Source organism: Tachypleus tridentatus, chromosome 8 (assembly GCF_004210375.1).
Source record: "Tachypleus tridentatus isolate NWPU-2018 chromosome 8, ASM421037v1, whole genome shotgun sequence".
NCBI classification, from domain to species: Eukaryota; Metazoa; Arthropoda; class Merostomata; order Xiphosura; family Limulidae; genus Tachypleus; species Tachypleus tridentatus.
This window is the reverse complement of record NC_134832.1, coordinates 78,303,457-78,329,127: the sequence shown is the minus strand read 5'-3', so window position 1 is coordinate 78,329,127 and position 25,671 is coordinate 78,303,457. Positions and strand designations below refer to the sequence as shown.

Genomic DNA, 25,671 nt, shown 5'->3' with positions numbered 1-25,671 from the left:
TATAAATTGTCAAGAATAAATTGTGGGGAAGAGAAACTAAGTAGATCATTAGGGTTGAATGCCAGGCTTAGACCAATATGTCATGATAAGCAAACAGGTTGATTAGATTTTTGAACAATTTAAAGGAAAAATTAATCTTGTTTTGAATTGACAACATACACTTAAACAAAGCAAGGGCTATTAACTCAGGTGTAGTGGTAGATTTATTAAACTAGGTCTAGACAGAGGTGAGGGCAAACATGTTAGTAAAATAGGAAATATAATTGACAGAAAAATATGAATACATTTTAAAATATATGATTAATTGTTCCTATTGTAATGCTAGGAGTATTATAAATGAAATGGATGAGTTCAAAGCAGTTCTGGAAACTGAGAATTTTGATAGTATGGGTATCTATGAGACTTAATTGGATTTTAACAATTGTTATGAGAGATTTTTTTGAAATACCAGGCTACAAACTATTCACAAGAGCTAGAGTATTGAAAAGAGAGGAAAGAATAGCTTTATATGTCAGGAATGAATTTCATCCTATTGAATTAGGGTATGTTAAAGAAAATAGCTATAAGCTTGAATCAGTCTGGGTTAGTGTTAGTGGACATAAAGGAAAAGCCTTGTAACTGGGATTTCTTATAGACCACCAGGTCAAAATTTGAAAGTCAACAAAAAACTGTATAATGAGATTAGATTGGTAGCTCAACAAATGTTGTATTATGGGAAATTTTAATTTCAGGGTACTGATTGTAAAAATTTTGAGTCTAAGAATGAGGAAGAGATTTTCAAAAATTGTTCAAGATACTTTTATACACAAACTGGTGGCAGAATCTACAAGAGAGGAAGCTATATTAGATTTCATATCAGCATCTGAAATGAAGGTAATACAGCATTGTGGTAAGGGAGCTTTTAAGTAGCTGTTTCATTGTTAGGTTTGGGATTTTACTATGTATATAATTTAACTTGGATGGTCCAGATGAGTTCCAATGTTACTGGCATGATAAGGATATCCCACCGGAGACATTTTCTACATAACACAGTGGAGGAGGTTCCATCATGATCTGGGGTGCTTTCCCCTTCCATGGAGCTTCAGGTTACACACGGACATCAAGCAGCAGCAAGCAAAGCAACTTTGGCATGTTGGAGAGAGCATCCTTATTGATTGAAGGCCCTCTCTTGTGTGGAAATGACTGGATCTTTGAGCAGGACAATGCTGCAATCCACAATGCCTGCAGGACAGAGGACTTTTTCATGGCAAATAACGTAATTCTTTTGGACCATCCAGCGTGTTTGCCCGAACTTAACCCCATTGAAAATGTTTGGGAGTGGATGGCAAGGGAAGTCTATAGAAATGGATGTCAATTCCAAACAATACATGATCTTCATGAATCCATCTTCACCACTTGGAATAACATTTTAGCCAGCCTTCTGCAAATGCTTGTATCAACTATGCCAAAGTGAATGTTTGAAGTTATTTGCAATGACAGCCATGCAACTCACTACTGAGAACTCTTGTTGGGCATTTCCTACCATGCTTAGGATTTCATTTTGGTATGATCTTAAACTTTTGACTAGCTAGTATTTAGGCTAATTTCAGTGTTCACATTTTCCCTATTAAATGCTAAAAAAGTTTTTTATTTTTATTTTCCCTTTTATTATATTTATCTTTCAAAGCTCTACTGAAATAAGTGGTTGAGTCTAACAATGCAAAATGCATATTTTTTCATTATGTTCATTGGCCTTACGATTTTGGTCAGCAGTGTATGTATATATCATCTGAATAAGGAATTAATGCATATAAATGCAACATTTAGGTAACGATAGTAAATATATGGAACTGTAAGTATCTATTGTTTCTGTTTAGTAAAATACACATATTATCTGAACAAAAAATACCACATCTAGATTCAGTAAACAAACAATAATACCAGTAAGTAGAACTGTAAGAATTTATTGCTTCTTTATGAATTGTGTGTTTATCATGTGAACAAAGCATCAACACAACTAGATCCAACAATCAGCCTTTTGTGGAAGAAAATTTCAAAGAGTATTACTACTACAGCTTCATTACACTTGCGTAATGTTATATTACTCATTAGTTTATTTGTTCATTCTGGTAATAAATTAATATTTTGTGTTTCATGTGATTAACCTTGTTTTATATTAAGATGCATTTATAAATTATCATCAAAATACTGAACGAACCTAACCTAATATGTGAACCTGAATAAACAGTATGGCTGTGATATATTTGTCTCTGAGGTTGCCTCTGATTTATGATAGTTATTTTCTCATTTCATTGTAAGTACTTATACTATCTATTTACTTACTTAACTTTTCCTGTACACAAACACGATGTAATCAGCTGAAAATAAGTTATTTTTTATAATGTCTTCTATGATAAATTCAGTTTATTTTACACTAAGATTCTGATAACAGACATGCAGGCATATTAAAACTGTAACAATGGAATAAAACTTACTCATTTGAAAACCTTTGATTACAGTTCTCACAAAACTAAAGTGTTAGTTAAACTTAAAATGATAAACTAACTATAGTTCTTAGTCTAGTTCTTGAATTTTACTTCATTAATCAAATCGCATCAAAAGTAACAGTGAGCATAAATATCCACTATCAGGACTGTTTGGGAAAAGTTATGATTTGACAACCCTACAGATACACCTATAGTATAGAGATGTTGGGATGTTTTAGTACTAGTTTTAAAAAATTGTTCATGTTACATCATATAATAAATTACTTTTCATTTTGAAATGTTAATGAAGATTTTATACTTACATGAGCTCATTTCATAAAAATAAAGCTTACATAACAATCAGAATAAATAACTTGAAATATGAAGAAGACAAAAAAATTACAAAGTAATTTAAATATAGATAAACTATTATCAGAGCATGCTTATGACAACTGAAAACATTATCAGAAATCATGTCATATGAATTAATATGTGAGACCAGCCCCATCCAGAAAGAAATTTGTTGCAAATCATAACGTTTTCTAAGAAGCGAGAATAGACAAACAGTTTGTTTGTTTTTTAATTTGGCGCAAAGCTACTCGAGGGCTATCTGCGCTAGCCGTTCCTAATTTAGCAGTGGAAAACTAGAGGGAAGACATCACCACCCACCGCCAACACTTGGGCTACTCTGTTATCAACGAATAGGGGAATTGACCGAACATTATAACATCCCCACGGTTGAAAAGGCGATCATGTTTGGTGGGACGGGGATGCACACCCTCAACCCTCAGATTAGGAGTTGCATGCCTTAACCCACCTGACTATGCCGGACCTGAACAGACAAATCCAGAATCAGTTGCAAATTCGTCTTCGTAAACTAGACAATAGTAAGCAACATAATAAAGTAGGATCTCTGTCTGGAAATGAGGTCAACAGTGTGTGAGTTTATCAAGATAGGGCTTCCAGGTGTACCTCCTGTCCAACCTTGACGTACTTCAAGCATCTGGAAAATACATATAAACATGTTATTCCAAGCGAAAACATAGGACCATGTTGCAAAACACAAAGCATCTTTGAATTTCTATTTGATTTTATTGTTGAAAATGCTGCTTAAAAACCATTGTCATACTAAGTAAGATGGATTATGGAACGTTATAGCTTCAAGTCCATGCCTTTTACAATAACAATTACGCTTCAGGGCTATTGTAAAGTTTGTTTGTTTGTTTTTGAATTTCGCACAAAGCTACTCGAGGGCTATCTGTGCTAGCCGTCCCTAATTTCGCAGTGTAAGACTAGAGGGAAGGCAGCTAGTCATCACCACCCACCGCCAACTCTTGGGCTACTATTTTACCAACGAATAGTGAGATTGAACGTCACATTATAACGCCCCCACGGCTGAAAGGGCGAGACGGGGATGCGAACCCGCGACTTTAGGACTTGAGTATAACTTTTTAGTTTTGCAAGTTGATAAAAGCTGTATCTAAGTCCACCTTCTGTAATTTTGAAGGCAGAATTTTCTTGTGAATGAATAAATAATGCATTTTGACCGTATCTTTGAATTAATATATTGTCTGCCGATTTTCTGGTATGTAAACGCAGATTTATAGAAATATTATAATTATTGTTATCAGGGGCGTAGATCTTGGGGGGATGGGGATACATCCCCCTTCGCTCCCTTTAGTCTGAGCCTCGATTTTACAACAGGGCTCATTAGACCTGTGTTTGTGGCCCTGATTAATCCATGAAATTTCAGATCATTAACGCCCTCTAATAAAGTGCTGGTGCTTTATGGTAAAAGAACAATATATTCTCTTATCATAGATAGTAAAAATATTGTATTTTCTTGTATAATTAGAACACAAAAGGAGTGATTTCAACGGCCTGAAGCCTCTACTCGAATTGTATTGCTAGTTTTTGTTTAGGTGTTTTAATTTAATAGACGTGCTTATAGACATTATATCACAACGTGTTTGCTTTTTGATGAGCTTTAACAGGAATATACTATATTTGTGATTGTTTAATTACTTTTTGAGAAACTTGCAATTACTTGTGTTGTAACTAGCACACATTATTGTCCCAGCGATGCCCAGGCGGTCAGTCGGCTCGGTAGTCACTGTGAGGTTCGCGCGTTTAACTTAAATACATTGTACAGTTCAGTCCTACTTCCATTCTGTTCTATCTTCGTTCGTTGTACGTTAGAGTTTTTCAATAAAGACTATTTTAGCCTGTTGAGTCATCTGGGAAATAGATTCCAATTATGACAAGCAAGCGTCAGAAACTTTCCGATATTAGACAGTTCTGCAAGCCAGTTACTGGTATTACAAGTGACAATGTAGATGCAGATAATCCAACAACCTCAAGCAAAGGAAAAGAAACTTGCCATACAAAGGAAATACCATGTTCATCAGAGGACGAGTCTGAAAATGCTTGTGCAACTATTGCACATCATGAACCACCAGATAGTTGTGAAACAAGTTTCTGCAGTAATGAAAAATCTGACACTCCACAGAAAGTGTGGAAAGCCATATCATCCAGACTCACAACTTATACCACGACAGAAAGCAAAATCTCAAAATATCAACTTCCAGGGCAAGTGGTTTGATGAGTTCCCATGGCTGCACTTCGACAATTAGACTCAAAAATTCACATGCTTTCATTGTGCCAAGGCAGAAAATAGAGGCCTTTTTACAGGGTATACAGGAGTATACCTTCATATCCACCGGTTTTTACAACTGGAAAATGGCAAAACAAAAACCAATCCTCCTCTCAGCACAGATTCGCTATATCTCCAGAAGGTTCACTTGATGTAACTTCAGTGACTGTTCAGCTACATGATGGAAAAAAGAAGCAACGGGAAGAATGCAAAAGAAGCTAGCCAAAATATTCAGAAGTTTACGTTTCTTACTGCGTCAAGGTTTAGCATTACGTGGACATACTGATACGGAGGGGAACTTCCTGCAGTTAATGAAGCTCCTGGAAGGGAAGATCCTGAGTTGACAGCCTACTTGTCAAAGAAAACCACATTCACATCACCCCAGGCTCAGAATGAAATAATGGAGATGTTCAGCTATCAAATACTGAGGAACATAGCACACGAAGTGCAGCAAAGTAAAATCTTTGCATTAATGATTGTTGGCACTCAAGATGTTACAGGTGCCGAACAAGAAGCAATATGTGTACGATACGTAGATGAGAACCTTGACGTCCATGAGATATTTCTTGGTTTGTACAGTGTTTCCAATACAACTGGTGAAACAATATCCTCGATTATACTTGTTGTACTGACTAGACTCAATTTACCACTGTCAGGATTAAGAGCACAAACTTATGATGGAGCCGCTAACATGAGTGGTGCGTACAGTGGATGGCGGGCAAAAATAAAAGAGAAGCAACCATCAGCTTTGTTTTATCAAGGCTAATTTAATAATGCAACATGCAGTTAAAGCTTGTGAATGTGTCCGAGATTCTATCCAGTGGGTACGTGAACTTGGTGTCTTGCTTCAGAAGTCAGGCAAATACAAGACAATCTTTGAAAATATTGTATCGTCAGACAGCCACAATGGTCCAGTTAAATGCATCCACCCACTGTGTCCAACACGCTGTTTATGCTGTCTATCTGCAATTACATGTGCTAATGATCACTATAGTGACATTGTTGATTCTTTGTCTGAATTAGCAAGTGAAAAATCAGATGTAGCAGTGAAAGCACGAGGTCTGCTGGACATATTTGACAGTTTTAGGATTGTTGATGGCTCAGCATCCATTAGCTGCATTAGAGGAAATAAACCATGCATTTCAAGCCATATCAGCGACAGTATCTGGCATGATTGAAGCATCTGCAATGACAGTTGCGCAACTACAGGTATTGCGAACAGAGGAAAATTGCAACAAGATATTTGATGAAGCTGAGAAAAGGTAACATCCCTAAATCTGGAGCCTATTGAACTACCACGCATTCGCAGATCCCCCAGAAGGATCACAGGTGATGGGTCAGCATACCAATTTGCAACAGCTAGAGATTACTACAGAAGCCAAAATTTTGAATTTGTGGACACAGTCATAGAACATCTGACCACTAGATTCAATGCAGACAACAATGACTTGAGGCAATATCTGGTACTTGAGAACATGATCACATCTGGCAAGATTGACAACTCGGTTGCAAACTGCAATCCAGAAATCTCTGCACAACGGCTCGAGTTTCAGTTGCCCATGTTCAAAGAAACAATAAAAGCAGTATCTCTGAAAGGTGCGAAGGATGCTTACTGTAAAATGCATGAAACAAACTAGGAGATGTTTAGTGAAGTGTTTCTTCTCATGAAAATTTTGCTTGTATGTCCAGTATCCAGCTGCGAATGTGAATGCAGTTTTTCTGCATTCAGACGGTTGAAGACGTGGTTAAGGTCAACTATGTCTCAGTGCCGCCTCAACCATGTGGCAGTTTGTCACACTCACAAAAATGAGGTCGACAAGATAAATATAGAAGAGCTTATGAAAGAATTCATAAACAGATCATCACAAAAGAGGTCTACGTTTGGGAACATGTAGACTGGAGGACTAAATGAATCTTACTTCAATGAAAAGCATGAATAATTATGTGCTACATTGTATTGATGTGTAATTTTCAAGAGTTCGCAAAGACATTTTAATTATTTTTATGAAACAACATGAAGAGTTTTTCAGTAGATATAAACTTATCAAGGGTAATTACTAACTTTATTAATATTTGAAAACGTATTTCATGCAATGAAAATTATTAGTAACCTTGTCAAGTATAATGGCCATCTTTTATACTGTGCAGTGTGCAGGAATACAATCATGTGGCAGTTAAACTGTGACACATTTGTCTTTATTCTACGGCCCCCGCTAGTGCAGCGGTATGTCTCCGGATTTACAACGCTAAAATCAGGGGTTCGATTCCCCTCGGTGGGCTGAGCAGATAGCCCTTTGTAGTTTTGCTATACGAAAAATACACACACACTTTATTCTATTAATATCTTGAAAACTGTTCACAACACTTCACTTATACACACCTACATGGAAACCTTGAAGTATCGTGGCAATAAGATTACTCTGTGACTGCATGTTTATCGCTTTCAGGTTCACGTAATCAGAGATTACCAATTTGCAAATTGAACAGTCGAAATAAGTGGTTGCAAAAATCATCCTCCCCATCGGGTGAAAAAATGTACGCCCATGTCCTTAAGACTACTTTCTAAAGTTAATATTTTCACGGGTAATGTAGATCTCACTTAATGTATCTTAAATTAAAAATACGACACCTTGAAAACACGAGCGCTTTCAAAGTGGGAACATTTCTTCTTCATTCGTTAACTAGGAATGATCTTTTTGTTTTGTTTCTGTCTGTCTGTGACCTTTATCGAAGTTTCGATCTTATATATTTGTAAGAGCCATGTGCGTTTTTGTCTCAAAGATCTACGAAGGTCTGTTTGTAGTTGACCTCTTCTCAAGACTAAGTCCATATATTGTTATCTATTGACTGTTGTCATTATGATGCTGACTTATTTTGTTTGTTGTATTCTTGTATCTTGTGTTTTATGTTTTGTACAACTCCTGAACTGTTGTATTATGTATGGGAATAAAAGTATGTTGTTTAGTGATGTTTATGATTAATGTTATGAAATCTTCTTGTGTGGATTCATGATGGGGAAACAACATGGTTTGTCTAAAGACAAACAAACATGGCCTTTTTATAACAGAAGTTTGAAGTTACTTCAGTGACTTTTAGCCATGTTAAAATTTTGCAATCTTTCTATAAGAGTACATTGCACAATTCTTTAGTCATAGTTTTTAATCTTATGTATTATTTTTGTTGAAAATATTCAAACTAGTCAAGTCGGTTGATGGCGAGTGACAAGCTGACGTGAGATTGATCTATGTTACTGAGTGACGATGTGATACAAACATTGCAACTGAACGAGTTCAATTAATTGATGGTTTACATTTGTGGCTAGTAATAGTCACAAATCATTTATAAGGAGAAAGAAAGTATAAGACAACCTATTGCCATTGTTTTCATTTCAGAACCCATAACAGTGAAGATGTCTACACTTTCGTTTCGTTTTTATTAGCGACAGTGGGAATACCACTTTTAATATGTTTATTATAGTAAGTATAATATTTCTGTTGGTTAGATTTGTTTAATTTTAGGTACAAAGCTATCCAATGGGATCGAACTCATAATCGTTGTGCTATTAATCTTGAAGTTTACAGGTAATTGGTTGGAAGAAGTAATAGTTTAGAAATACTTCAATGTTTCTGACGTTTACTATCACGAACTTTAAAGTTATTTCGAATATTGAAAATTTACAATGATACGATTTTAATACTATTTGAATATATCTAACATGTAAACAATTTACGACTTAGGAGTTATAGAATTAGCAATTAAATTCGAATATTTAACTTGCACCCACACAAGACAAAATAATTTAAACTCTTATTTATCAGTGTTGATTTGATTTACTAAATCACTAGTTAATTCATTTAATATAGAATTGATATTTTCGTATTTATTTCTTTCGCCCTTATCTTAATCTAGGATCTAATTCAAAGTTGTCTTCGAATAACGAAAATTTGTGATGTTGATCAAAAGAAATAAGAATGCTATCATAAAACATGTTAGGTAGCTGGTGTACTAATATACCACTGTCAACTTATAATGAAGTTAACGATTGGCATGTTACGGTAAAATTGCCCCTATTTGTCGCCGGTTTCATCTTACTATTAATATAAAGGTATACCTACTTATGTCTATAACTACAAACAGATTTAGCAAAATTAGTTCTTTTTCTTTTAGTATTATAATGTGGAAACGGAGACAAACAAACCAGCAACAACAGAGAGACACAACAACAAAAGATATTTCAGAAATTTATGACGTGAGTGTTAACAACCATTTAGTTTAAGGTGCTGATAAGCAATATTTATGTTTCAAAATTATGCAATGAGCACAGAAATGTAGTTTTACTTTTGTTTATTTGTTGTGGAGCATAAGGCTACACTACACAATGGGCTATCCATGCTGTCTCCATCAGTGGTAACGAAACTCAGTTTGAACTTTATAAAGCTTCAGATTTACCACTGTGGTACTTAGTTTGAAAGAAAAATATGTTACTTTCTGTGAAACGGATATTGTATTTTTCATATTTTCTGAATGATATTATTTGTTTTCGTACAACTCTGAACAACAGTTGGTCTGGCGTGTCCAGGTGATTTGAGCTACATTCACGAGGTCGAATTCTTCCATCGAACATGACTTTTGTTACTAGTTTGTGGCCATTATACTGTAACGATCAGTTTCACTATCACTGATTAGAATTTCACTATCCGTTAGTCAAGAGTGACCTATGTCTAGTTTTGGAATATTACAGTCAGGGACGGATAGCGGTCATAACCCCAGCCTTGTACGAAATTCAACAACAACAACAACAAAACGAAAAAAAAAAAGAGAACTGTTTGTGCCATTCGTCCTTAATTGTGAATTGGTATACTACAAAGAAGGTAGCTGGCCAACACCACTCACTACAAACGCTTGAAGTACGATAATCAAATTTTGGGATTTAACCGCCACTCTTATAACGCACTCACAGCCTGAAAGTTTAGAGAGTAAATTCACAGTAACGGTATTCGAACTATGGACCCTTTCTAACTGCTAAGCAACGCTGAATAACTGATTGGAAAAACATAATAATATTCTAGATATACACCTAACTAAACAGTAAATCTACTGACATAAAATATAAATCACCTATAGAGTGAATCCCAGAAAATACGTACTTTATAATTATTGTACTTACACTTAAAATATATGTTTATGCATATTGAATTTCTATTCAAATTTGAATATACAATTTTAAAACTGTTGTGATCGAATGTTAAGCCATTCTTTTGAAGGATTTTTAAATTTCAAATTTGACACTGTAACCTTAAGGAATTAGTTCATCAAATTACGTATCTATTATATTTTGGTAACAAGTAAAGGAGACAAATTTGTTTTCCAGTCTCAGATATATTAACTTTAACTCAGTTTCAGGATGGTAGTTCGGGTTTCTGTCATGTCAGTTCTGCATTAAAAGTTCTGATGGGCCTGATGATTAACGGGTCAGCTTTAAATTTGAGTTGAACGTAAATTAATTTTGATAAATCTCATTAGCACTGAAAATAATTTAACAATAATAAGTGCTGTTCTTTATTTTGATATTCATTGATGCCTCCTTAAATTCTGAAAATGACAAAATAATATACATTTATATCAAAGACAGTTTAATATTTACAATAAATATTGCTATGAGAAAATATAAAAATCACACACCTGATTCTTTAAAATGAAATAAGTTTAATGTATTCCTAAAATTAATATTAATGTATTTGGGTTACTTTATAATCAGTGTTTCTTCTCCTACCTAAAGATTTTGATTATTTTTAAATATTGTTTTAAAAGGAATACTAATATATCTAATAAAACAACAAATCGTCTGACTTCTTTTACTAATTTCTTTTAGAGGTATTTCGACATTAAAGGTCACTGTTCAGGAAATAATTTTACTGTTAATCAATACAACAACATACATATACTGGTTTTCAACTGAATATAAATAATCTAAAATAAATACTTAAGTAGCAATAGTATACAGTCTATGTAGAAACTAAGTTCATTTCAAGTGTTAAGAAATAAATATAATTAATCAATATACTTTTTTCATGATAAGATGTTATTCTAATGATTCTTTCCTTAAAATTATAATATAAATAAAATTTATTCTATAATTTCATAATTTTATTTACTTCTTTTCTATATAAGTCTTATTAACTGTTTTCACTATTTTACAACTTCTACTATCTTTACGAATCCAGTTTCTTCTGCCCTCTTACTACTGGCGATTTAAAGTGGTACCAAAACTTTAATTAAGTGATTTAGTTTTACGAGGTTAGCACAAAGATACAAAAGTGGCTCTCTCTGCTTTGCTCACCACAGATATTGAAACCAGGTATTTAACATTGTAAGACATACTGCTGTACCACTGTGGTCGCGCAAAAAATAAATTATAAAAAATGTTTCGAAAAAATAATCTTTTATCTTTCATATTACATTCTCAGAAAATGAAAACGTGAAATAAACCTCTTTTAGGGCTCGCCAGATGGGTTATGACAATCGACTCGTAACCTGAGTGTCGTGGGTTCGAATACCCGTCGCACCAAACATGCTCGCCTTTTCAAACGTTGTTAAAAGAGTCGGCGGTGGGTGGTGATGGTTAGTTCCCTTGCCTTTAGTCTTACACTGCTACTTTAGGGACGGCTAGCGCAGATAGCCCTCGTGTAGCTTTGCGCGAAATAAAAAAATACAACAAACAATCTTTTATGACTAAATTACATTATTAAAAGACATCGATATATTTGCATAAATTACATGTTAGATTTCCCGAAAAAGTCCATTATATGCCAGTAAACAGTTTCTGAGCGTATCTTGGAAATATTTAGAGTTCTAAAAAAAACACTACATTTTAATGTGTTCCTTTTTTGAGAACGTAGTGTAAATCAGAAAAGACTGTTTTTCGCAAAAATATTTGGAATTTTTTTGGCACTATTATAATTATCTTGTGGTAAAAGTACAGAAAAATGTGGTTGTGTAAAACCGGTAGTAACTGTGAAACCGTGACAAAATTTACTGACAATTAGAGAAAACAAAAAGTAAGTGAAACTTAGAAATTATAAAATAAATAAGTTCCATTTCTATTATAATTATGAGGAATAGAATGGTTAGGATAATATTTAAAAGGGAAAGTATGATGACTAATTTTAGTTAGTTTTGAACATTTGTAATGTATTAAAATTATACATGGAGTTTATTGTGTATCTGAATCTTTGAAAAGCATACGTATTTATTTAGATTATTCATATGTAGTTGAAAGGTAATATTTGTATGTTTTTCTCTGAAAGTTTTCTCAGTAAAACTATTTTCTGAACAGAAACTTTTGAAGTTAAGAAACCGGAAGAACAAATTAATAAAAGAAGCGGTATATCTGTGGATTTACAACGTTAGAAACCTAGTTTCAATACCCGTGATGGGCAAAGCGCAAAGAGCTCATTGTGTAGCTTTGGCTTAAATTCAAACAAAGAATTTTTTGGTTAAATTTATATATATATATGCAGTTGTTTCACTAGGATACCACAAAACCAACGACTTCCAACCATACCAAAAGCCTCGAACATGCCGAGTAAAGCTCGAAAGAAAAAGGTAAAATATCTCTATTTTTCGACTGTATATTGTTAAAATTATTAGGTTTTAGTCAGAACTTTTTTGAAATATTTATTTTATATGTGACAAAATCTCTTCTTCTTCCTCCTCTTCACTAATTCACACACTTGAAGTACTTGAATACAAGCAACCAAAGTATAGAAGTGAAACTTCACCAAAATAAAACAGAAATGTTTCACAAATAACTTCTATCGAAAAACGGAGAAAAGGGATTGGAAAAGAAAACATTTTGTATCAGTTCACTACTTTCAACGCATAAACTTCCATTTTCTACAACTGAACTTTGTGTTCGACAATATCCATTCAGAATATTAATATGATAAAAACGAATAATCAGTTAATCAAATAGAATTAGTCAATACACATCCTAAACTCCTTTCTTATCAAAGCAAAGACAGACCATATGAGCCCAATGTTTCAAGCCAGAGTTATGCAGGACCATCAAAGTGTCTTAGGCCTTAAAAACTAACACGTCATATATTCGGTATATCTTACCAGCTTCTTACCACATCAACTATAATTAAAAAGGATCAAAACGTAGAGAGTAAAACATATTTCTTATAGCCCAGAAATATATTGAAGACAAAAGAAATTCTTGCTCAGGGACTTGTCGCGCTCCAGCAGACATCATTCTTTAGAAGAGTTGGAACAAAATCAAAATCGTTTTGACCATATTTTAAGTGAGCATGGGTTAGCATTCATTCTAATGGAATACCAAATAATCTGTCAACTGGAATAGACTACACACAGATAAAATAAGACAAAATTCGAATCTCACATTACAGCCAATCAATGCCGCAAACTTAATTCATCACCAATTTACAGCATCACTATCGCGAAAAGTTGGATGAAAGAAAAGTAAAAATCATAAGACAACCAATTTGCATGACCTTTTTACCACATGAGTATCTCAAATAACTTTCGAATTAGCAACCACAATTACGTGCTTCTAATGATCACCCAAGGCTAAACACCAGACAAGGGAATGAGACACCATACGGAGTTATTACACTTGTAATATTTATAAACAAAAAAGAATGAGAAGAAGTCTTGACACAATCTTAGAAATAAATATTTTTATTTTTTCTACATGCCTGATGTCCTGTTAAACGATATTTTAGATCATGTTTTGTCTGTTCATCACAATTTCTTCGATATCAACATTCAAATTGATAAGTTTCAACATTTTGTTTTAATTGTATATATCCTTCAACATTAACGAAAATTTACTTTATCTTATTCGTCGATTGAAATATAGGATAAAATATTTTGCTGATATTAAACACATAAAATTAAATAATAATTAAACATAGAACATAAGGCAGAAGTACACATTCCTTTTGATACTTATGTGAAGAAGCACATTAGGCTGGTATAACAAGTTGGCAAACAACGATTTATACATACAATGAAGTGATGTACATGTTTCCACAGAATATTGGCCTGTCTTCTTCAAATATGGTCTTTAACTCAGCAGTACATGGTTTAAGCTGTTCAATTCAGTTTCTAAGTCGTTTTTGCAAGTACATAATTGTAATAAAATGTAGTTGTGAGTTAGTGAATGTAGGGTTCCCCCAAACCAAAATGTAATTGTTCATTTCACATCCTGTATACATATATATATATATATATATATATATGCTTGTGTGTTTATAAAATGAAATAATTCGTAAAAATATTAGTTAGAAACATTTTAGAAGACAAGTTTATAAAGAAAACTTCTGTATAATATTTTTTCTTCAGGTGTAATACTATCACAGAAGATCAAGCACGTGGGAATAACTGAACAATGTCAAAAAGGTAACGTCTTCTCTGACGAACAAGAACAGTCAGCTCCTCCAGAAGTGATCAAAACGTATGTATTTTGAAGTAAATCCTAACTCTCAGCTTTACTGATTGTCAGGGTCCTCTTGTCACAGTCTTTGGGACGCAGATTTGAACTCTCGTCACACCGAACAACCTCATCCTTTTTGCCGTGAAGGGTGTAAATGTATTATGACGTATTCATTATTTGTAATAATTGCTTTTATTCCAGCGAACTGTGCAAAGACTCGAAGTCGTCGAAAATGTCACTCAAAAAGCGACTTCAGGTCTTTGCAAGATCTGCCAGAAGTACCATCAAAGACATCTTCTGCAAGGAAGGTGCCAACAGACCAAACAAGAAGGAAAGACGGCAAAATCCGCGAAGGTCGAGAAAATCATGTTGTTTTTTGAGAAGGCTGAGAATTCCCACGTGCTTCGGAAGAGAAAAAGGAAGTACTGACAACCAGAATGACTTTGTGGGTTACGACTCGTAAATACGAGGATTTAGATAGGATACCGAATTTTCATACTGCACATACTGAACGCAAACTATTGAATTACAAGAAACAAGTTGTAATAAATGAATTGTAACTGTAAAATTTTGTTCAGGCCATGGCCTGACTGGCCTTATCGCTTCTTAGGATTCTCTTAGAAACATACATTTTTGACTATACATATATGCATATGCTGGACTGTCCTAGTAGAAGAGATTAGAATAAAATTAATGTTTAAGTTTAACTTCAGTGAAGATCTGTTTCAAAGAAGCGTGTTTTTTGTTTTTTTTCAGATATGAAAAATACAGTAGTTTTTACATCACTTTGGATGATCTATGATTATTAATTTAATATTCATTTTATGGCAAAGCTTAAATTGTATGGAGTTTGTATATTATACATATCAGTGGAACTTCTTTTAACAACCATGTCGTATTTTTTATGTTTGTTACTATCATTCACTTGACATAACAATGATTGAAAGTTTTAACTTTTTCATCCATGTTAATATAAAAGGAAAATGCCAATCTGTACATTAACTTATTTATTCACATGACGAATTAAACCACATTTCAGTCATCCTACGTCTGAAAAAATTCCCTACCTCTTTTCGAATACACGTGTGGTCGATTAGTTAAGTTTCTGTCGGATGGAACACGTGTTGTGGAAGTAACAAAACCTCCAAATAAGCCATACGGATTTTTTATCGCTCAGAGAAAGGTCGGAAACAACAAAGGTAAGCATCCTCTTGTTTGTACCAGAAAATCGTTTCTTTTATTATTACTATTTCCGCAAATGAGGTCCAAGACCGCCTAGAGGTATTACCTGTTGTTACCATTTGCACCGCCGTTCAGTTGTTTTCTTCTCTGTTTGTTTCTCAGTCTGAAGGCACTAAAATTATGTTATGGTCCAGCATGGCCAGGCGGGTTAAGGTGTTCGACTCGTAATCTAAGGGTCACGGGTTCAAATCCACGTCGCACCAAACATGCTCGCCCTTTCAGCTGTGGGGGCGTTATAATGTTGCGGTAAATCCCACTATTTGATGGTAAAAGAGTAGCCCAAGAGTTGGGTGGTGATGACGAGCTGCCATCTTACACTACTAAATTAGAGACGGCTAGTGCTGATAGCCCTAGAGTAGCTTTACACGAAATTCCAAAACAAATAAACAAAGCACGAAATTAATAAAAAAATAAACAAACAATGATGTAATATAAATGAGACTTAACATTATGATTTGTATTGCCGTGACATTAGTAAAACGTTCACATGCCATGAATCATGAGAATAATTATGCACTCTATAACATGCAACACGACACGTGAACTTGAAAAACAAGAAATGAAAATATTTGTTACTCTTAATTTTGTTTTATCTACCCTTGAAACAAAACACATCAGAGGACCTTTTAGTAAGCATCAATTTTTTTAAAATACTTCATCGGTGCAAATCTAACCAAAAATGAAAGGATTATTTGTTATTTTCAGGTTAATTCATTACAGGGAAAACAATATTGTCCTGACAATTATCATGACATAATCTTAAATAAAATAAAGTAACCGTTAATTTCAAAATAGAATTACAACAATTTTAACTGATGATGGTACCATGTTAAAGGTTCAAACGATCTAGTTATTAAAAGTCAGAATTTACTTCATGTCGAAGTTGTTGTTATTGTATTTTGAAATAAATTATGTGGTTTAGCAAATTCGTTACTTGTTTCGAAGCTTGTTTCGGCGCTACATAATATTTTATCAATCAGTTATTTTTTTGATTTTAGGAGAAAGTAAAAATCACCTGTATTAACTGATTTTGAAATGACATACAGATTAAATGTTTTATATCGAAACTGAAACGATCTTATCTAAACCTTTTACAATTTACCTTTACCAGTTATACCTTTTGGGTTAAAGAAAGAAGGTTTCAAAATAATGTTTGGATAATAGCTGTGGTGGACATAGCGCAGATAGTCCCTTGTCAGCATAAAACACGCACACACACAGATTAACATCAAATTGTCGTAACAAATTGATTAATTTGTGTTTTAGCATATTTTCACTCAAAGTCCCATATGGGATAACTGAGCATAACTGGTAATGTAGATGGAAGTTATTCACGGAATTACACCCACCAACAACTGCTGCACCCACGAATGACACATCGGTATGCTTGTGGGCTCACACCGCTAAAAATTGGGTTTTGATTTTCGTGATGGATCGAGCACAGATAACCCATTGTGTATCTGTTCTTTAATCCAAATAAACAATCCAACTCTTAAAACGTTATTTTCTGACCGAATAAGTGTGATTTGACTTTCACTCTCAAAGCATACCCACAGCCTTAAAGATTGAAGTATCTTCTTATGGCGGTGAGACAGGAACTATAATACACGCAGGTCCACTTTCTTTTCTGCTAACTCTATGGTCAAGCTCTGTCCACTTAACACTTTCAACAGGAAAAAAACATAAACTTATTTGATATGACCTTGTGTATTGCCTCTCTTCAGTAGTTAAAAGCCTGAAAAAATGTTTGTGATTTGAGATATAAGTCAGGGAAAAAGGATGCGAATTTGAGCATGGTTAATAATGACCCCATTTGCTCCAGGACACGTTGTAATACTAACAGTTACACAACAAACCTCATTAAAAGAAATGGGATAATTACGCCTACATAATTGTAATTCGCTGTTCCGCATGTTTTTAATTTATTTGATGTTGCTTTAAGCCACAATGTGTTATTACTTGTTTTCTGCCAAAAATAGTTAAATAAATTTCAGTATAACTGATATATGATTAATATATTAAAAACATTGAATTGTAAGTTTGGGAAATCCTTACCTGTAGAGAAAACGCAACCTAATTTTTCATGTATTTCGACAAGCATAGTCGAACAAATTTCACGATTCAAATATTGGGTTGAGGAATAATTCGTGAGCGTTTTTTCAAGTTAAAAAAATATATTCATAAATGAAACGCTTTCGCAAAATATTTCATGTCATTTGGTAGATAATTTTTTGCTCTAATAGATGGTGTGTTTGATTTTCATATGTCTTTAATTTTTGCTTTCATTTTCAGCTCATTAAATGGAATGTCAAGTGGACAAAATCGAGCATTTTTGACACCATCTGCTTTTCACATTTAATTTCTTGCAATTTCGTTTAAAACAATGCATACTACATACCTAGGTATTACATGAAATAAAGTATCATAATAAATGTTTTGGGTGTAATGTGTTCATGCATTGAAGTATTGTATAGTCTTGCATGTAATGCTTGAATGAAATTATTTAAAAACGCTCACGAATTATTCCTCAACCTAATATATATATATCGTTTTGTTAGTTTCAGGAACATTTGTAACCCGGATGAGGGATTGTGAATCATCGATTTTTGTCTCTGGGCTTCTCGACGCAGGCGATGAGATTTTAGAGGTGGACAAAATAAATGTAAAAGGAAAAGACATCAAAGAGGTAGACCACCTAATAATAAAGAAAAACAAAGTATTGTTGACAATATTACCTCGATCAAAACGGAATGACAACTAAAAATATAGAAAAAAGTTCATCGACCATTGCAGATTCGCCAGCGTTTTCATTATCAAACATACTTTTGCAAAATAAACTTAAATTCTATTCTTTACTGTATTATATGTGTGTTACAAAATTTTATTTTACATCTTTCTCAGTATTAATCTTTAAGTCGTAGCACATATACATATGTACAGATTAATACTGAGAAACAACGGATGTAAAATAAACTTAAATTCTATTCTTTATTGTATTACATGTGTGTTACAAAATTTTATTGGTCAATAAATTGAATCATACCCGCAGAATAGCTATAGATGAATCAATCGATAAGAGATTTAAGTTCTGTATAAAGTTTTACTGAGACTAAAAGGTTTTAGTCCCTACAACCAGAATAATTAAACAATGTAACTGTCTTTACCAACAGATCTTACGTGGTTGGCAGCGCGTTAAATATAAATCACTGTTGAAAACAACATAAACAGTAAAAAAACAACAAAGTCTGAATAGATTATAAGAAAGATATTTCTTATAATGTGTAACTCTTGTCATTATCCATAAAAAGAAGGTTATATAGAACATTGCATGCAGAAACTTTCTACTCAAATTATAACAAAAATTATAAACTCTAGTTTACTGTTGTTCATTAAAAATATTTTTGTATGACCGAACTTTTATTATATTTTTAGTTTTTCCATACAATTTCTAACTTTATGTAATAGTTATGAAAAACAAAATATAATATCCATAACTAATTACTCCAGCTCTTGTGCAATACGCAGTCAGATGTATGTAGGAATCAGATGGAGAGATGGTGTCATACACAACATGACACGTTTACTAAATTAACTTTTTGGAACAGCATGCAGCCTATTTGTCCATCTCAGCTGTTTAATCCTCCAACCTAAATTAAAATAATTTTAAGAATTATAGTCAGCCATTGAGCATTTGAAGGTAACCCATGTCAAACGCCAACCACTCTCTTGGAAAATTGAAACTGTGTGAGCTGAATATGACTTCTCCTCTGTCAAAACTTATATTTGTGTACCATATTTCAATCAGGTCTACCATAACTCTTCTTTTAACAAGAGAAAACAATTTCAGAGGATTTAATATCTCCTCGTATGACAACCCTTCCATCTCAGACACTGTACTAGTAACGCTTCTGTGAACCATTTCCAACAATTCAATGTCTTTCTTAAGGTAAGGAGCCCAAGACTGAACACAATATTCCAAATATTATCAAACTTGTGACAAGTTCAGTGAAATCATAACCTCTTTAGACTTATATTCAATATTTCTGTAGCTACAATTTAAATTTTTATTTGTTCTATCACTTGCAACATCTCACTACTTAGAGGGAGACTGATCAATCATTAAACCACACTCCTTTTCTTTCATGATATTGATAAGGTCGTTCCCATTCAAACTATACTTATAATAAAATTATTAGTACTCACATGTAATATTTTTCATTTTCCATAATTAAAACTCATCTCCCGTTTATTTTCTCTTTTTATATAATTTACAAATCTTTTCCCACAACTGATGTAAAACTAATCGGTCTAAATTCACTGACACAATTTGTATTACCTCTCTTGAAAAGAAAATATACCTGAGCTAACTTCCAATCCTCTGGTTTTTGACAACTGTTTTAGAACTGATAAAAATAGTAGTAAATGTCCCACCTAACCAATCTCTAACATCCCTCAAAACCATTAGAGAAATGTGATATGACTTGGGAGTCTTATCATTTCTTTAATCATCTAACGTTTTTCTTAACCAGTTCAAAATTAATTCAGCAAATTAGTTCAAACTCTTTTACATTGATCAATTATTCAAAACGTGGAATAATGCTTAAATATTCGTAAATAAAAATCGAAGAAAAACAAAATTTAGTAATCCAGCCATTTCATAATCACGATATACTGAGCTTTCTATATCATCCTTGAAGGGTCCTAACTAACAGCATTCTTACATTTTGTTTACTCTTTATGTACATAACGAAATCTTTACTGTTAATTTTTAAATTTCCAGCCAGTATTTTATCATACATCCTTTCCGATGTTCTAATTTCGTGTTTCACGATTTTTTTTATCTTCTATAATCCTGTGAAACTCTGGTCATACAAGTCAATTTATTATGCTTTTCTTCGATTTTATCTCTTAAACCCTTTCTGAGCCAACTTGTTCTTTTTTTTTTTACCTCCCGCTACCCCTTTCTTTCTCTGAGGAATATATTTAACATAAATATTGAAAAATTATCTTTAAAAATCTTCCACAATTGAGCAGTGTCGCCACATAACTTACATGACCAATTAACAACAGATAACAATAAATCTAAAATATCAATGTTTCTGATAGGTTCCTTGACTATTTGGTAAGTAAATAAAGTAATCCTGAAAAGATTTCAAAACATTTGTCTTCATGGTTTGACCCTAGCAGTTCCCAATATATATGCCTAAAATTAGAATCGTCCAAAATGATTACTTCATTAACAATTTAAATCATAATCACATTATAGAGATTCTCAATTATTACATCAGTATCATTTGGTGATCTCTAAGAAATTCCCACTAAATAGCTTTTCCTTTTTTATCCACTGATACAGACCGTAATTGATTTTATCTTCATACTATTATCTTTAATATTTTCAATTACAACAGGATGTAACCTACATTGTGCATATACAGTCACTCTTCTCCTACCTCTTTAATACTCCATTCCTATTAAATAACCAAAAACCCTCTACTTCAAAACAACCTCTATATCAAAATCATCTAGGGTTACTCGTGTTTCGATTATTTTCATTACATAAAATTCGTTCATTCCTACCAGTGCTTTAAGTTATCTTTTTCATTTCTTATATGTCTAGTATTACAATAATAACAAATAAAGTTATTACATATCTAAAATATTTCTTTGCCTCTCATTCATTTTGCATTTAGTTTTTCTGATCCTTAATATTGTTTAGACCTAATTAAAATCTTCTCTTACAGCTGAGTTAATAATCTTAGCAAGCAAGCCTGCCCCTACCCAATGTAAATGTAAATCATACATTACAATAAATCTCCCTGTATTCGCTGAGCTGATCCCATAAGTCAACCAGAATATCTGCTTATCCTTAAACCTAGCACTTAACCCTAGGGACATATTTATAGCTTCATCACTACAATTAATTTTTGTCAGTATCTATGATAAAACAAACTTATGGCATTTTTCATTAAATGATTATATAGCTAACTGCCTCTCTGCAGGCTCTCTTTATTACATTGTCTAATCTGTCACTTATATCCTCCATGTGTGTCACTGGGTAGTCTTCCATGTGTGTCACTGGGTAGCATAATCTTACTCTTTTCTCCTTCCTTAACACACTGGTTATTGTACACACATGTCTATTCAAAGAATCACCTATAACTATACCCTCCTTTGGTGTTTCTTCCATCCAATAGTTCCTCATCCTCACTAATAATAGGCACATTGTAACTAACTTCATTACGTTTTACTCTGATACTGTTAGTTTTACCTTCCTGAAAGTTACTGTTAGTTGATTTATCCCTTGCATGCAAAAACTTAAGCTCCTCCTAAAATCCTGCTGTCATTTCTCTTTATCTATTGCCTTAACTTTATAAAGATGGCCTCTAACTTCTCCTCCAACCTACAAACGCTACATATAAATTGCATATGTTCATCACTAGTTATCTTAATGTATATGGTAGTCTCAAGTTCCTAAATAAAACACATATATTGCACTCAATACATGTAACAGCTGTGAACACTTAACTCTTACATTGGTCTGAACCACTGCATTTATAATTATGGTCTGACAATAAATATTCAGTACCAAATACCCGTAGTCTATTGTTAACACTAATGTTTAAAAACCAGTTATTAAGGACGTATTCACATGAAAACGTTTCACAAAAAAATCATGAACAAATATATCGTTATTATATCTGTGGGATTCAAATTTAGACAGGGGTTTCTGTTTCAACGCGTCGACCACGATAATAAACATAGTATATACAATATTGTCAATAGTCTGAGAACTACAGTGCGTCTTCGTTGTAAGTTCACCTTTCACAGTTCTTCTTCACGAAGATTTTTATTTTTATATTTATGGAGGTTATCCTGATGGGTTAAAATATTCTACTTTTTGATTTCATCAAAAGTAAACATAAATCCAACAGTGACTACTGGATTTATGGCTCGGATCCAGGTTGACCATTATAACTGTTTTTCTGCATGGTCAGGTTGGTAATCACTGGTAAATATATGCCCTCAAACTTTTTAATGTACATAAATATTGTGTGAGTATGAAATATATTTCTAATTTCATAGCTTTTACATATCGGATACAATGTTTCTAGACTTACAGATCTCTAAAATTGAATGAAATTATGCATATCTTAGAACATTTATAGTATTTCAATTTGCAAATTTCCATGTTTCACCAAGTTAAAGTAAAAATCTGAGGAAGATAGATGGGCTGTAAGATCAAAGGCAACGAGTGTATATCGTCTCGAGTATTCGTCATATCTTATATCGATTTCTTGATCTTAAAATTGTTTTCTGTTGCACTAAATATTTCATAAAACTCTTGTCACGTTGCTTCTCCTTCCATAAAAGGAACCTGGTAGATCAAGGCATGAAAGTACTGCCTGGTCCCTAAAGAAATTCATTAAAACTGTATTATTAGACTTCATTTTCTTTAACATTATCTCCAATATTGTTATGACCTCGTATCCTAAAGTCCATTTAGAACAACATTCTTTGTGTCAATGTCATAACATTTATTACAGCCATGTTAGTGGCACCCGCAAAACTCGTATATCATATTTTATCACACGCAGAAGCATTCTACTCTATAATTCAGGATTTGTTTCTCTCCACAGTTATGAACATGTGGTATATTTACTTCACTGGGCTTTTGTAGATAATCTAACCATTGAATATTAACTTTGCTGCACATTTTGGTGGTAAGGTATTAACCATTAGGTATGAGAGCTATCGACGGATAGCGCAGATAGCCCTGGAGTAGCTTTGCGCAAAATTAAGAAAAACAAAGTGCCAGTGATGAGAAAAGTATTTTTACGCTGGTAAAAATTATCACATAAAGATGTCGTTTTTTGTTATTCCTTGATTCATGTCTGTTCATTCTTGTGTGATTCTTTCTACAGACTTATAAAATCTGTTATAAACAGTGCAAACCATGGGTTTAACTTTCAAGACTTCATCACTATGAGAAACATTACGATATTCAGAACAATTATGCTCATTTAAAGGTTCAAATGCTTTCTCACATTCTGAACAGTAATAATTTACACTGAGGAACCTTTCATTGACTTTATGACGTTGAAATGACGAGTTGGTACCATTTTGTCTTTCAGAGTGAAGGACATTTATATATTACACAGTTGAAAATTTCTGAAGACACTACTTGTATTTGAGACTTTAATTGACTTTCAAATGTAGAAGTGCCTTGTATACCGAATGGTCTTTCTGTCACATTACCTGAAGTATGCAAGTCTTTAGCCATAAATGTGAATAGTGGTCGTTGGTAATTTCTAATACTGTTATACTTTGGTTCATTTCTGAGCAGTACTGAGGCCAGTACAATTACAAGGTCATTGTTATTATTTATAGCATTGTTGAGCAGTACCAATGGTTGATGCGATTTCTACAGGTAATTACAATGTAGTAAGTCATACTATTGAATGATTTATTCAAAATTTGTCTTTTTACTTTGATTTAGTCTCTTGCTGCTAGTTAAAACCTTTTCAGTTGAGAAAGTTCTTTATTCTGTTAGCCTGTACTGTTTGGTTTATCCAAATAATCTGAATAAGTGCATGTGCATACTTTACTTTCTAGGTGTTTTGTTGTACTGTCTGTTGTATTTTGAATATTCTTATACAGCGTGTCGATAATGTTTATTAGTCTGGTGTTTTGTGATTAAACAATATATTGTATTGTAATAGACGATGCGATGTAGTTTTAACTCTCTTACTCATATACTCATTTTCATGATAAAACTTCTGTTTTCCATGTGGTGATATTTAGCAGATACGTGTAAAAATCAGAAAATGTATCAATAAGTATAATTTGAAAAGGACGTGGCTGGTGGAATACATTTTGTCAAATAAGAATTAGACCTTTGTGATGTATGTGAATGATTCATTCTACGTTGTGTTTCCTGGGAACATATAGTTTCATTATTTCAAGTTATGTTTCAAAACATTATATTTGATACAATAATTAGCACATAATGAAATTTTACACATATCACAGATTTAAGTAAAAGTGAATCAATCTTTCATTCTGAAAAATTATTCTTAGTTGACTGAAACTTATATAACGGCTAACAGTATTTTAAAAACTGTGTGTAATAAAAGTATGCTAACTAATAAAATATAAAGTTATTATTTAATACAAATAAATAAATTTAATAAATAAAGGTATTGTACTGTATTTGTTATATGCAGAAACTCTTAGGGTGTACGTAGTGTTTGGCCAGTGTTTCTCGTCTTATATGTATTAGTTTGATAAATACTTATATTGTGTTTATATATTAATTAGTTATGTACTACTTGTGTTTAATTTTTATTTTTAATGCAAACATTCAATTTGATGTAGTTTGATTTGCAGAAATGTCTAAGCAAGATGGCGTCATTCACGTGTGCAAGCGTTTGTGAAAGAATTTGCGGACGACATTTGCCCAGTTGTAAGTGCACAGATCATTGTGGGTTCACGTTGGCAGAAACAAGGTTGCATACCTGCATCAAGAATAAAAGACAAAAATTGGAAAAGAAAATTAAAAATAAACTATAAGTAAAAATATAAAGATGTGAAATTACGCTTATGAGAAAAGAAAAAATACAAAATATTATAAGAACATTTAAAATTTATGTACACATTTTCGTTTCTTAAATTTAATCATTTCATTTCACTCTATGTTGATGATAAGACAGAATTAATGATATAATTGAGAAAACTGAAAATAAAATATAAACATATTCCTTTAAAAATCACTTTATATTTATTTAAGAGGTTCTACAGATTATACAAATAAAATGTGAAGACAATAAGATAATTGAATGAAAATCATTTTA

General features: G+C 32.9%; 1 protein-coding gene across 4 annotated transcripts in view; it reads right to left on the bottom strand.

Moving 5' to 3' along the window:
- Nucleotides 1-13,805: 13,805 nt before the first annotated feature.
- The window catches only part of LOC143222744 (uncharacterized), a 38,929-nt gene continuing 27,063 nt past the window's right edge, over nucleotides 13,806-25,671 (bottom strand). Inside the window, exon 5 of one of the 4 annotated variants that reach the window (XM_076449679.1) lies at nucleotides 13,806-18,515. In XM_076449679.1, the coding sequence (XP_076305794.1) occupies nucleotides 18,353-18,515 (163 nt within the window). In that variant the 3' untranslated portion in view covers nucleotides 13,806-18,352. Of the gene's footprint in view, nucleotides 18,516-21,151; nucleotides 25,336-25,671 lie in introns of those variants that run through there. The other 3 variants (XR_013012451.1, XM_076449680.1, XR_013012450.1) reach the window with 3 other exon arrangements.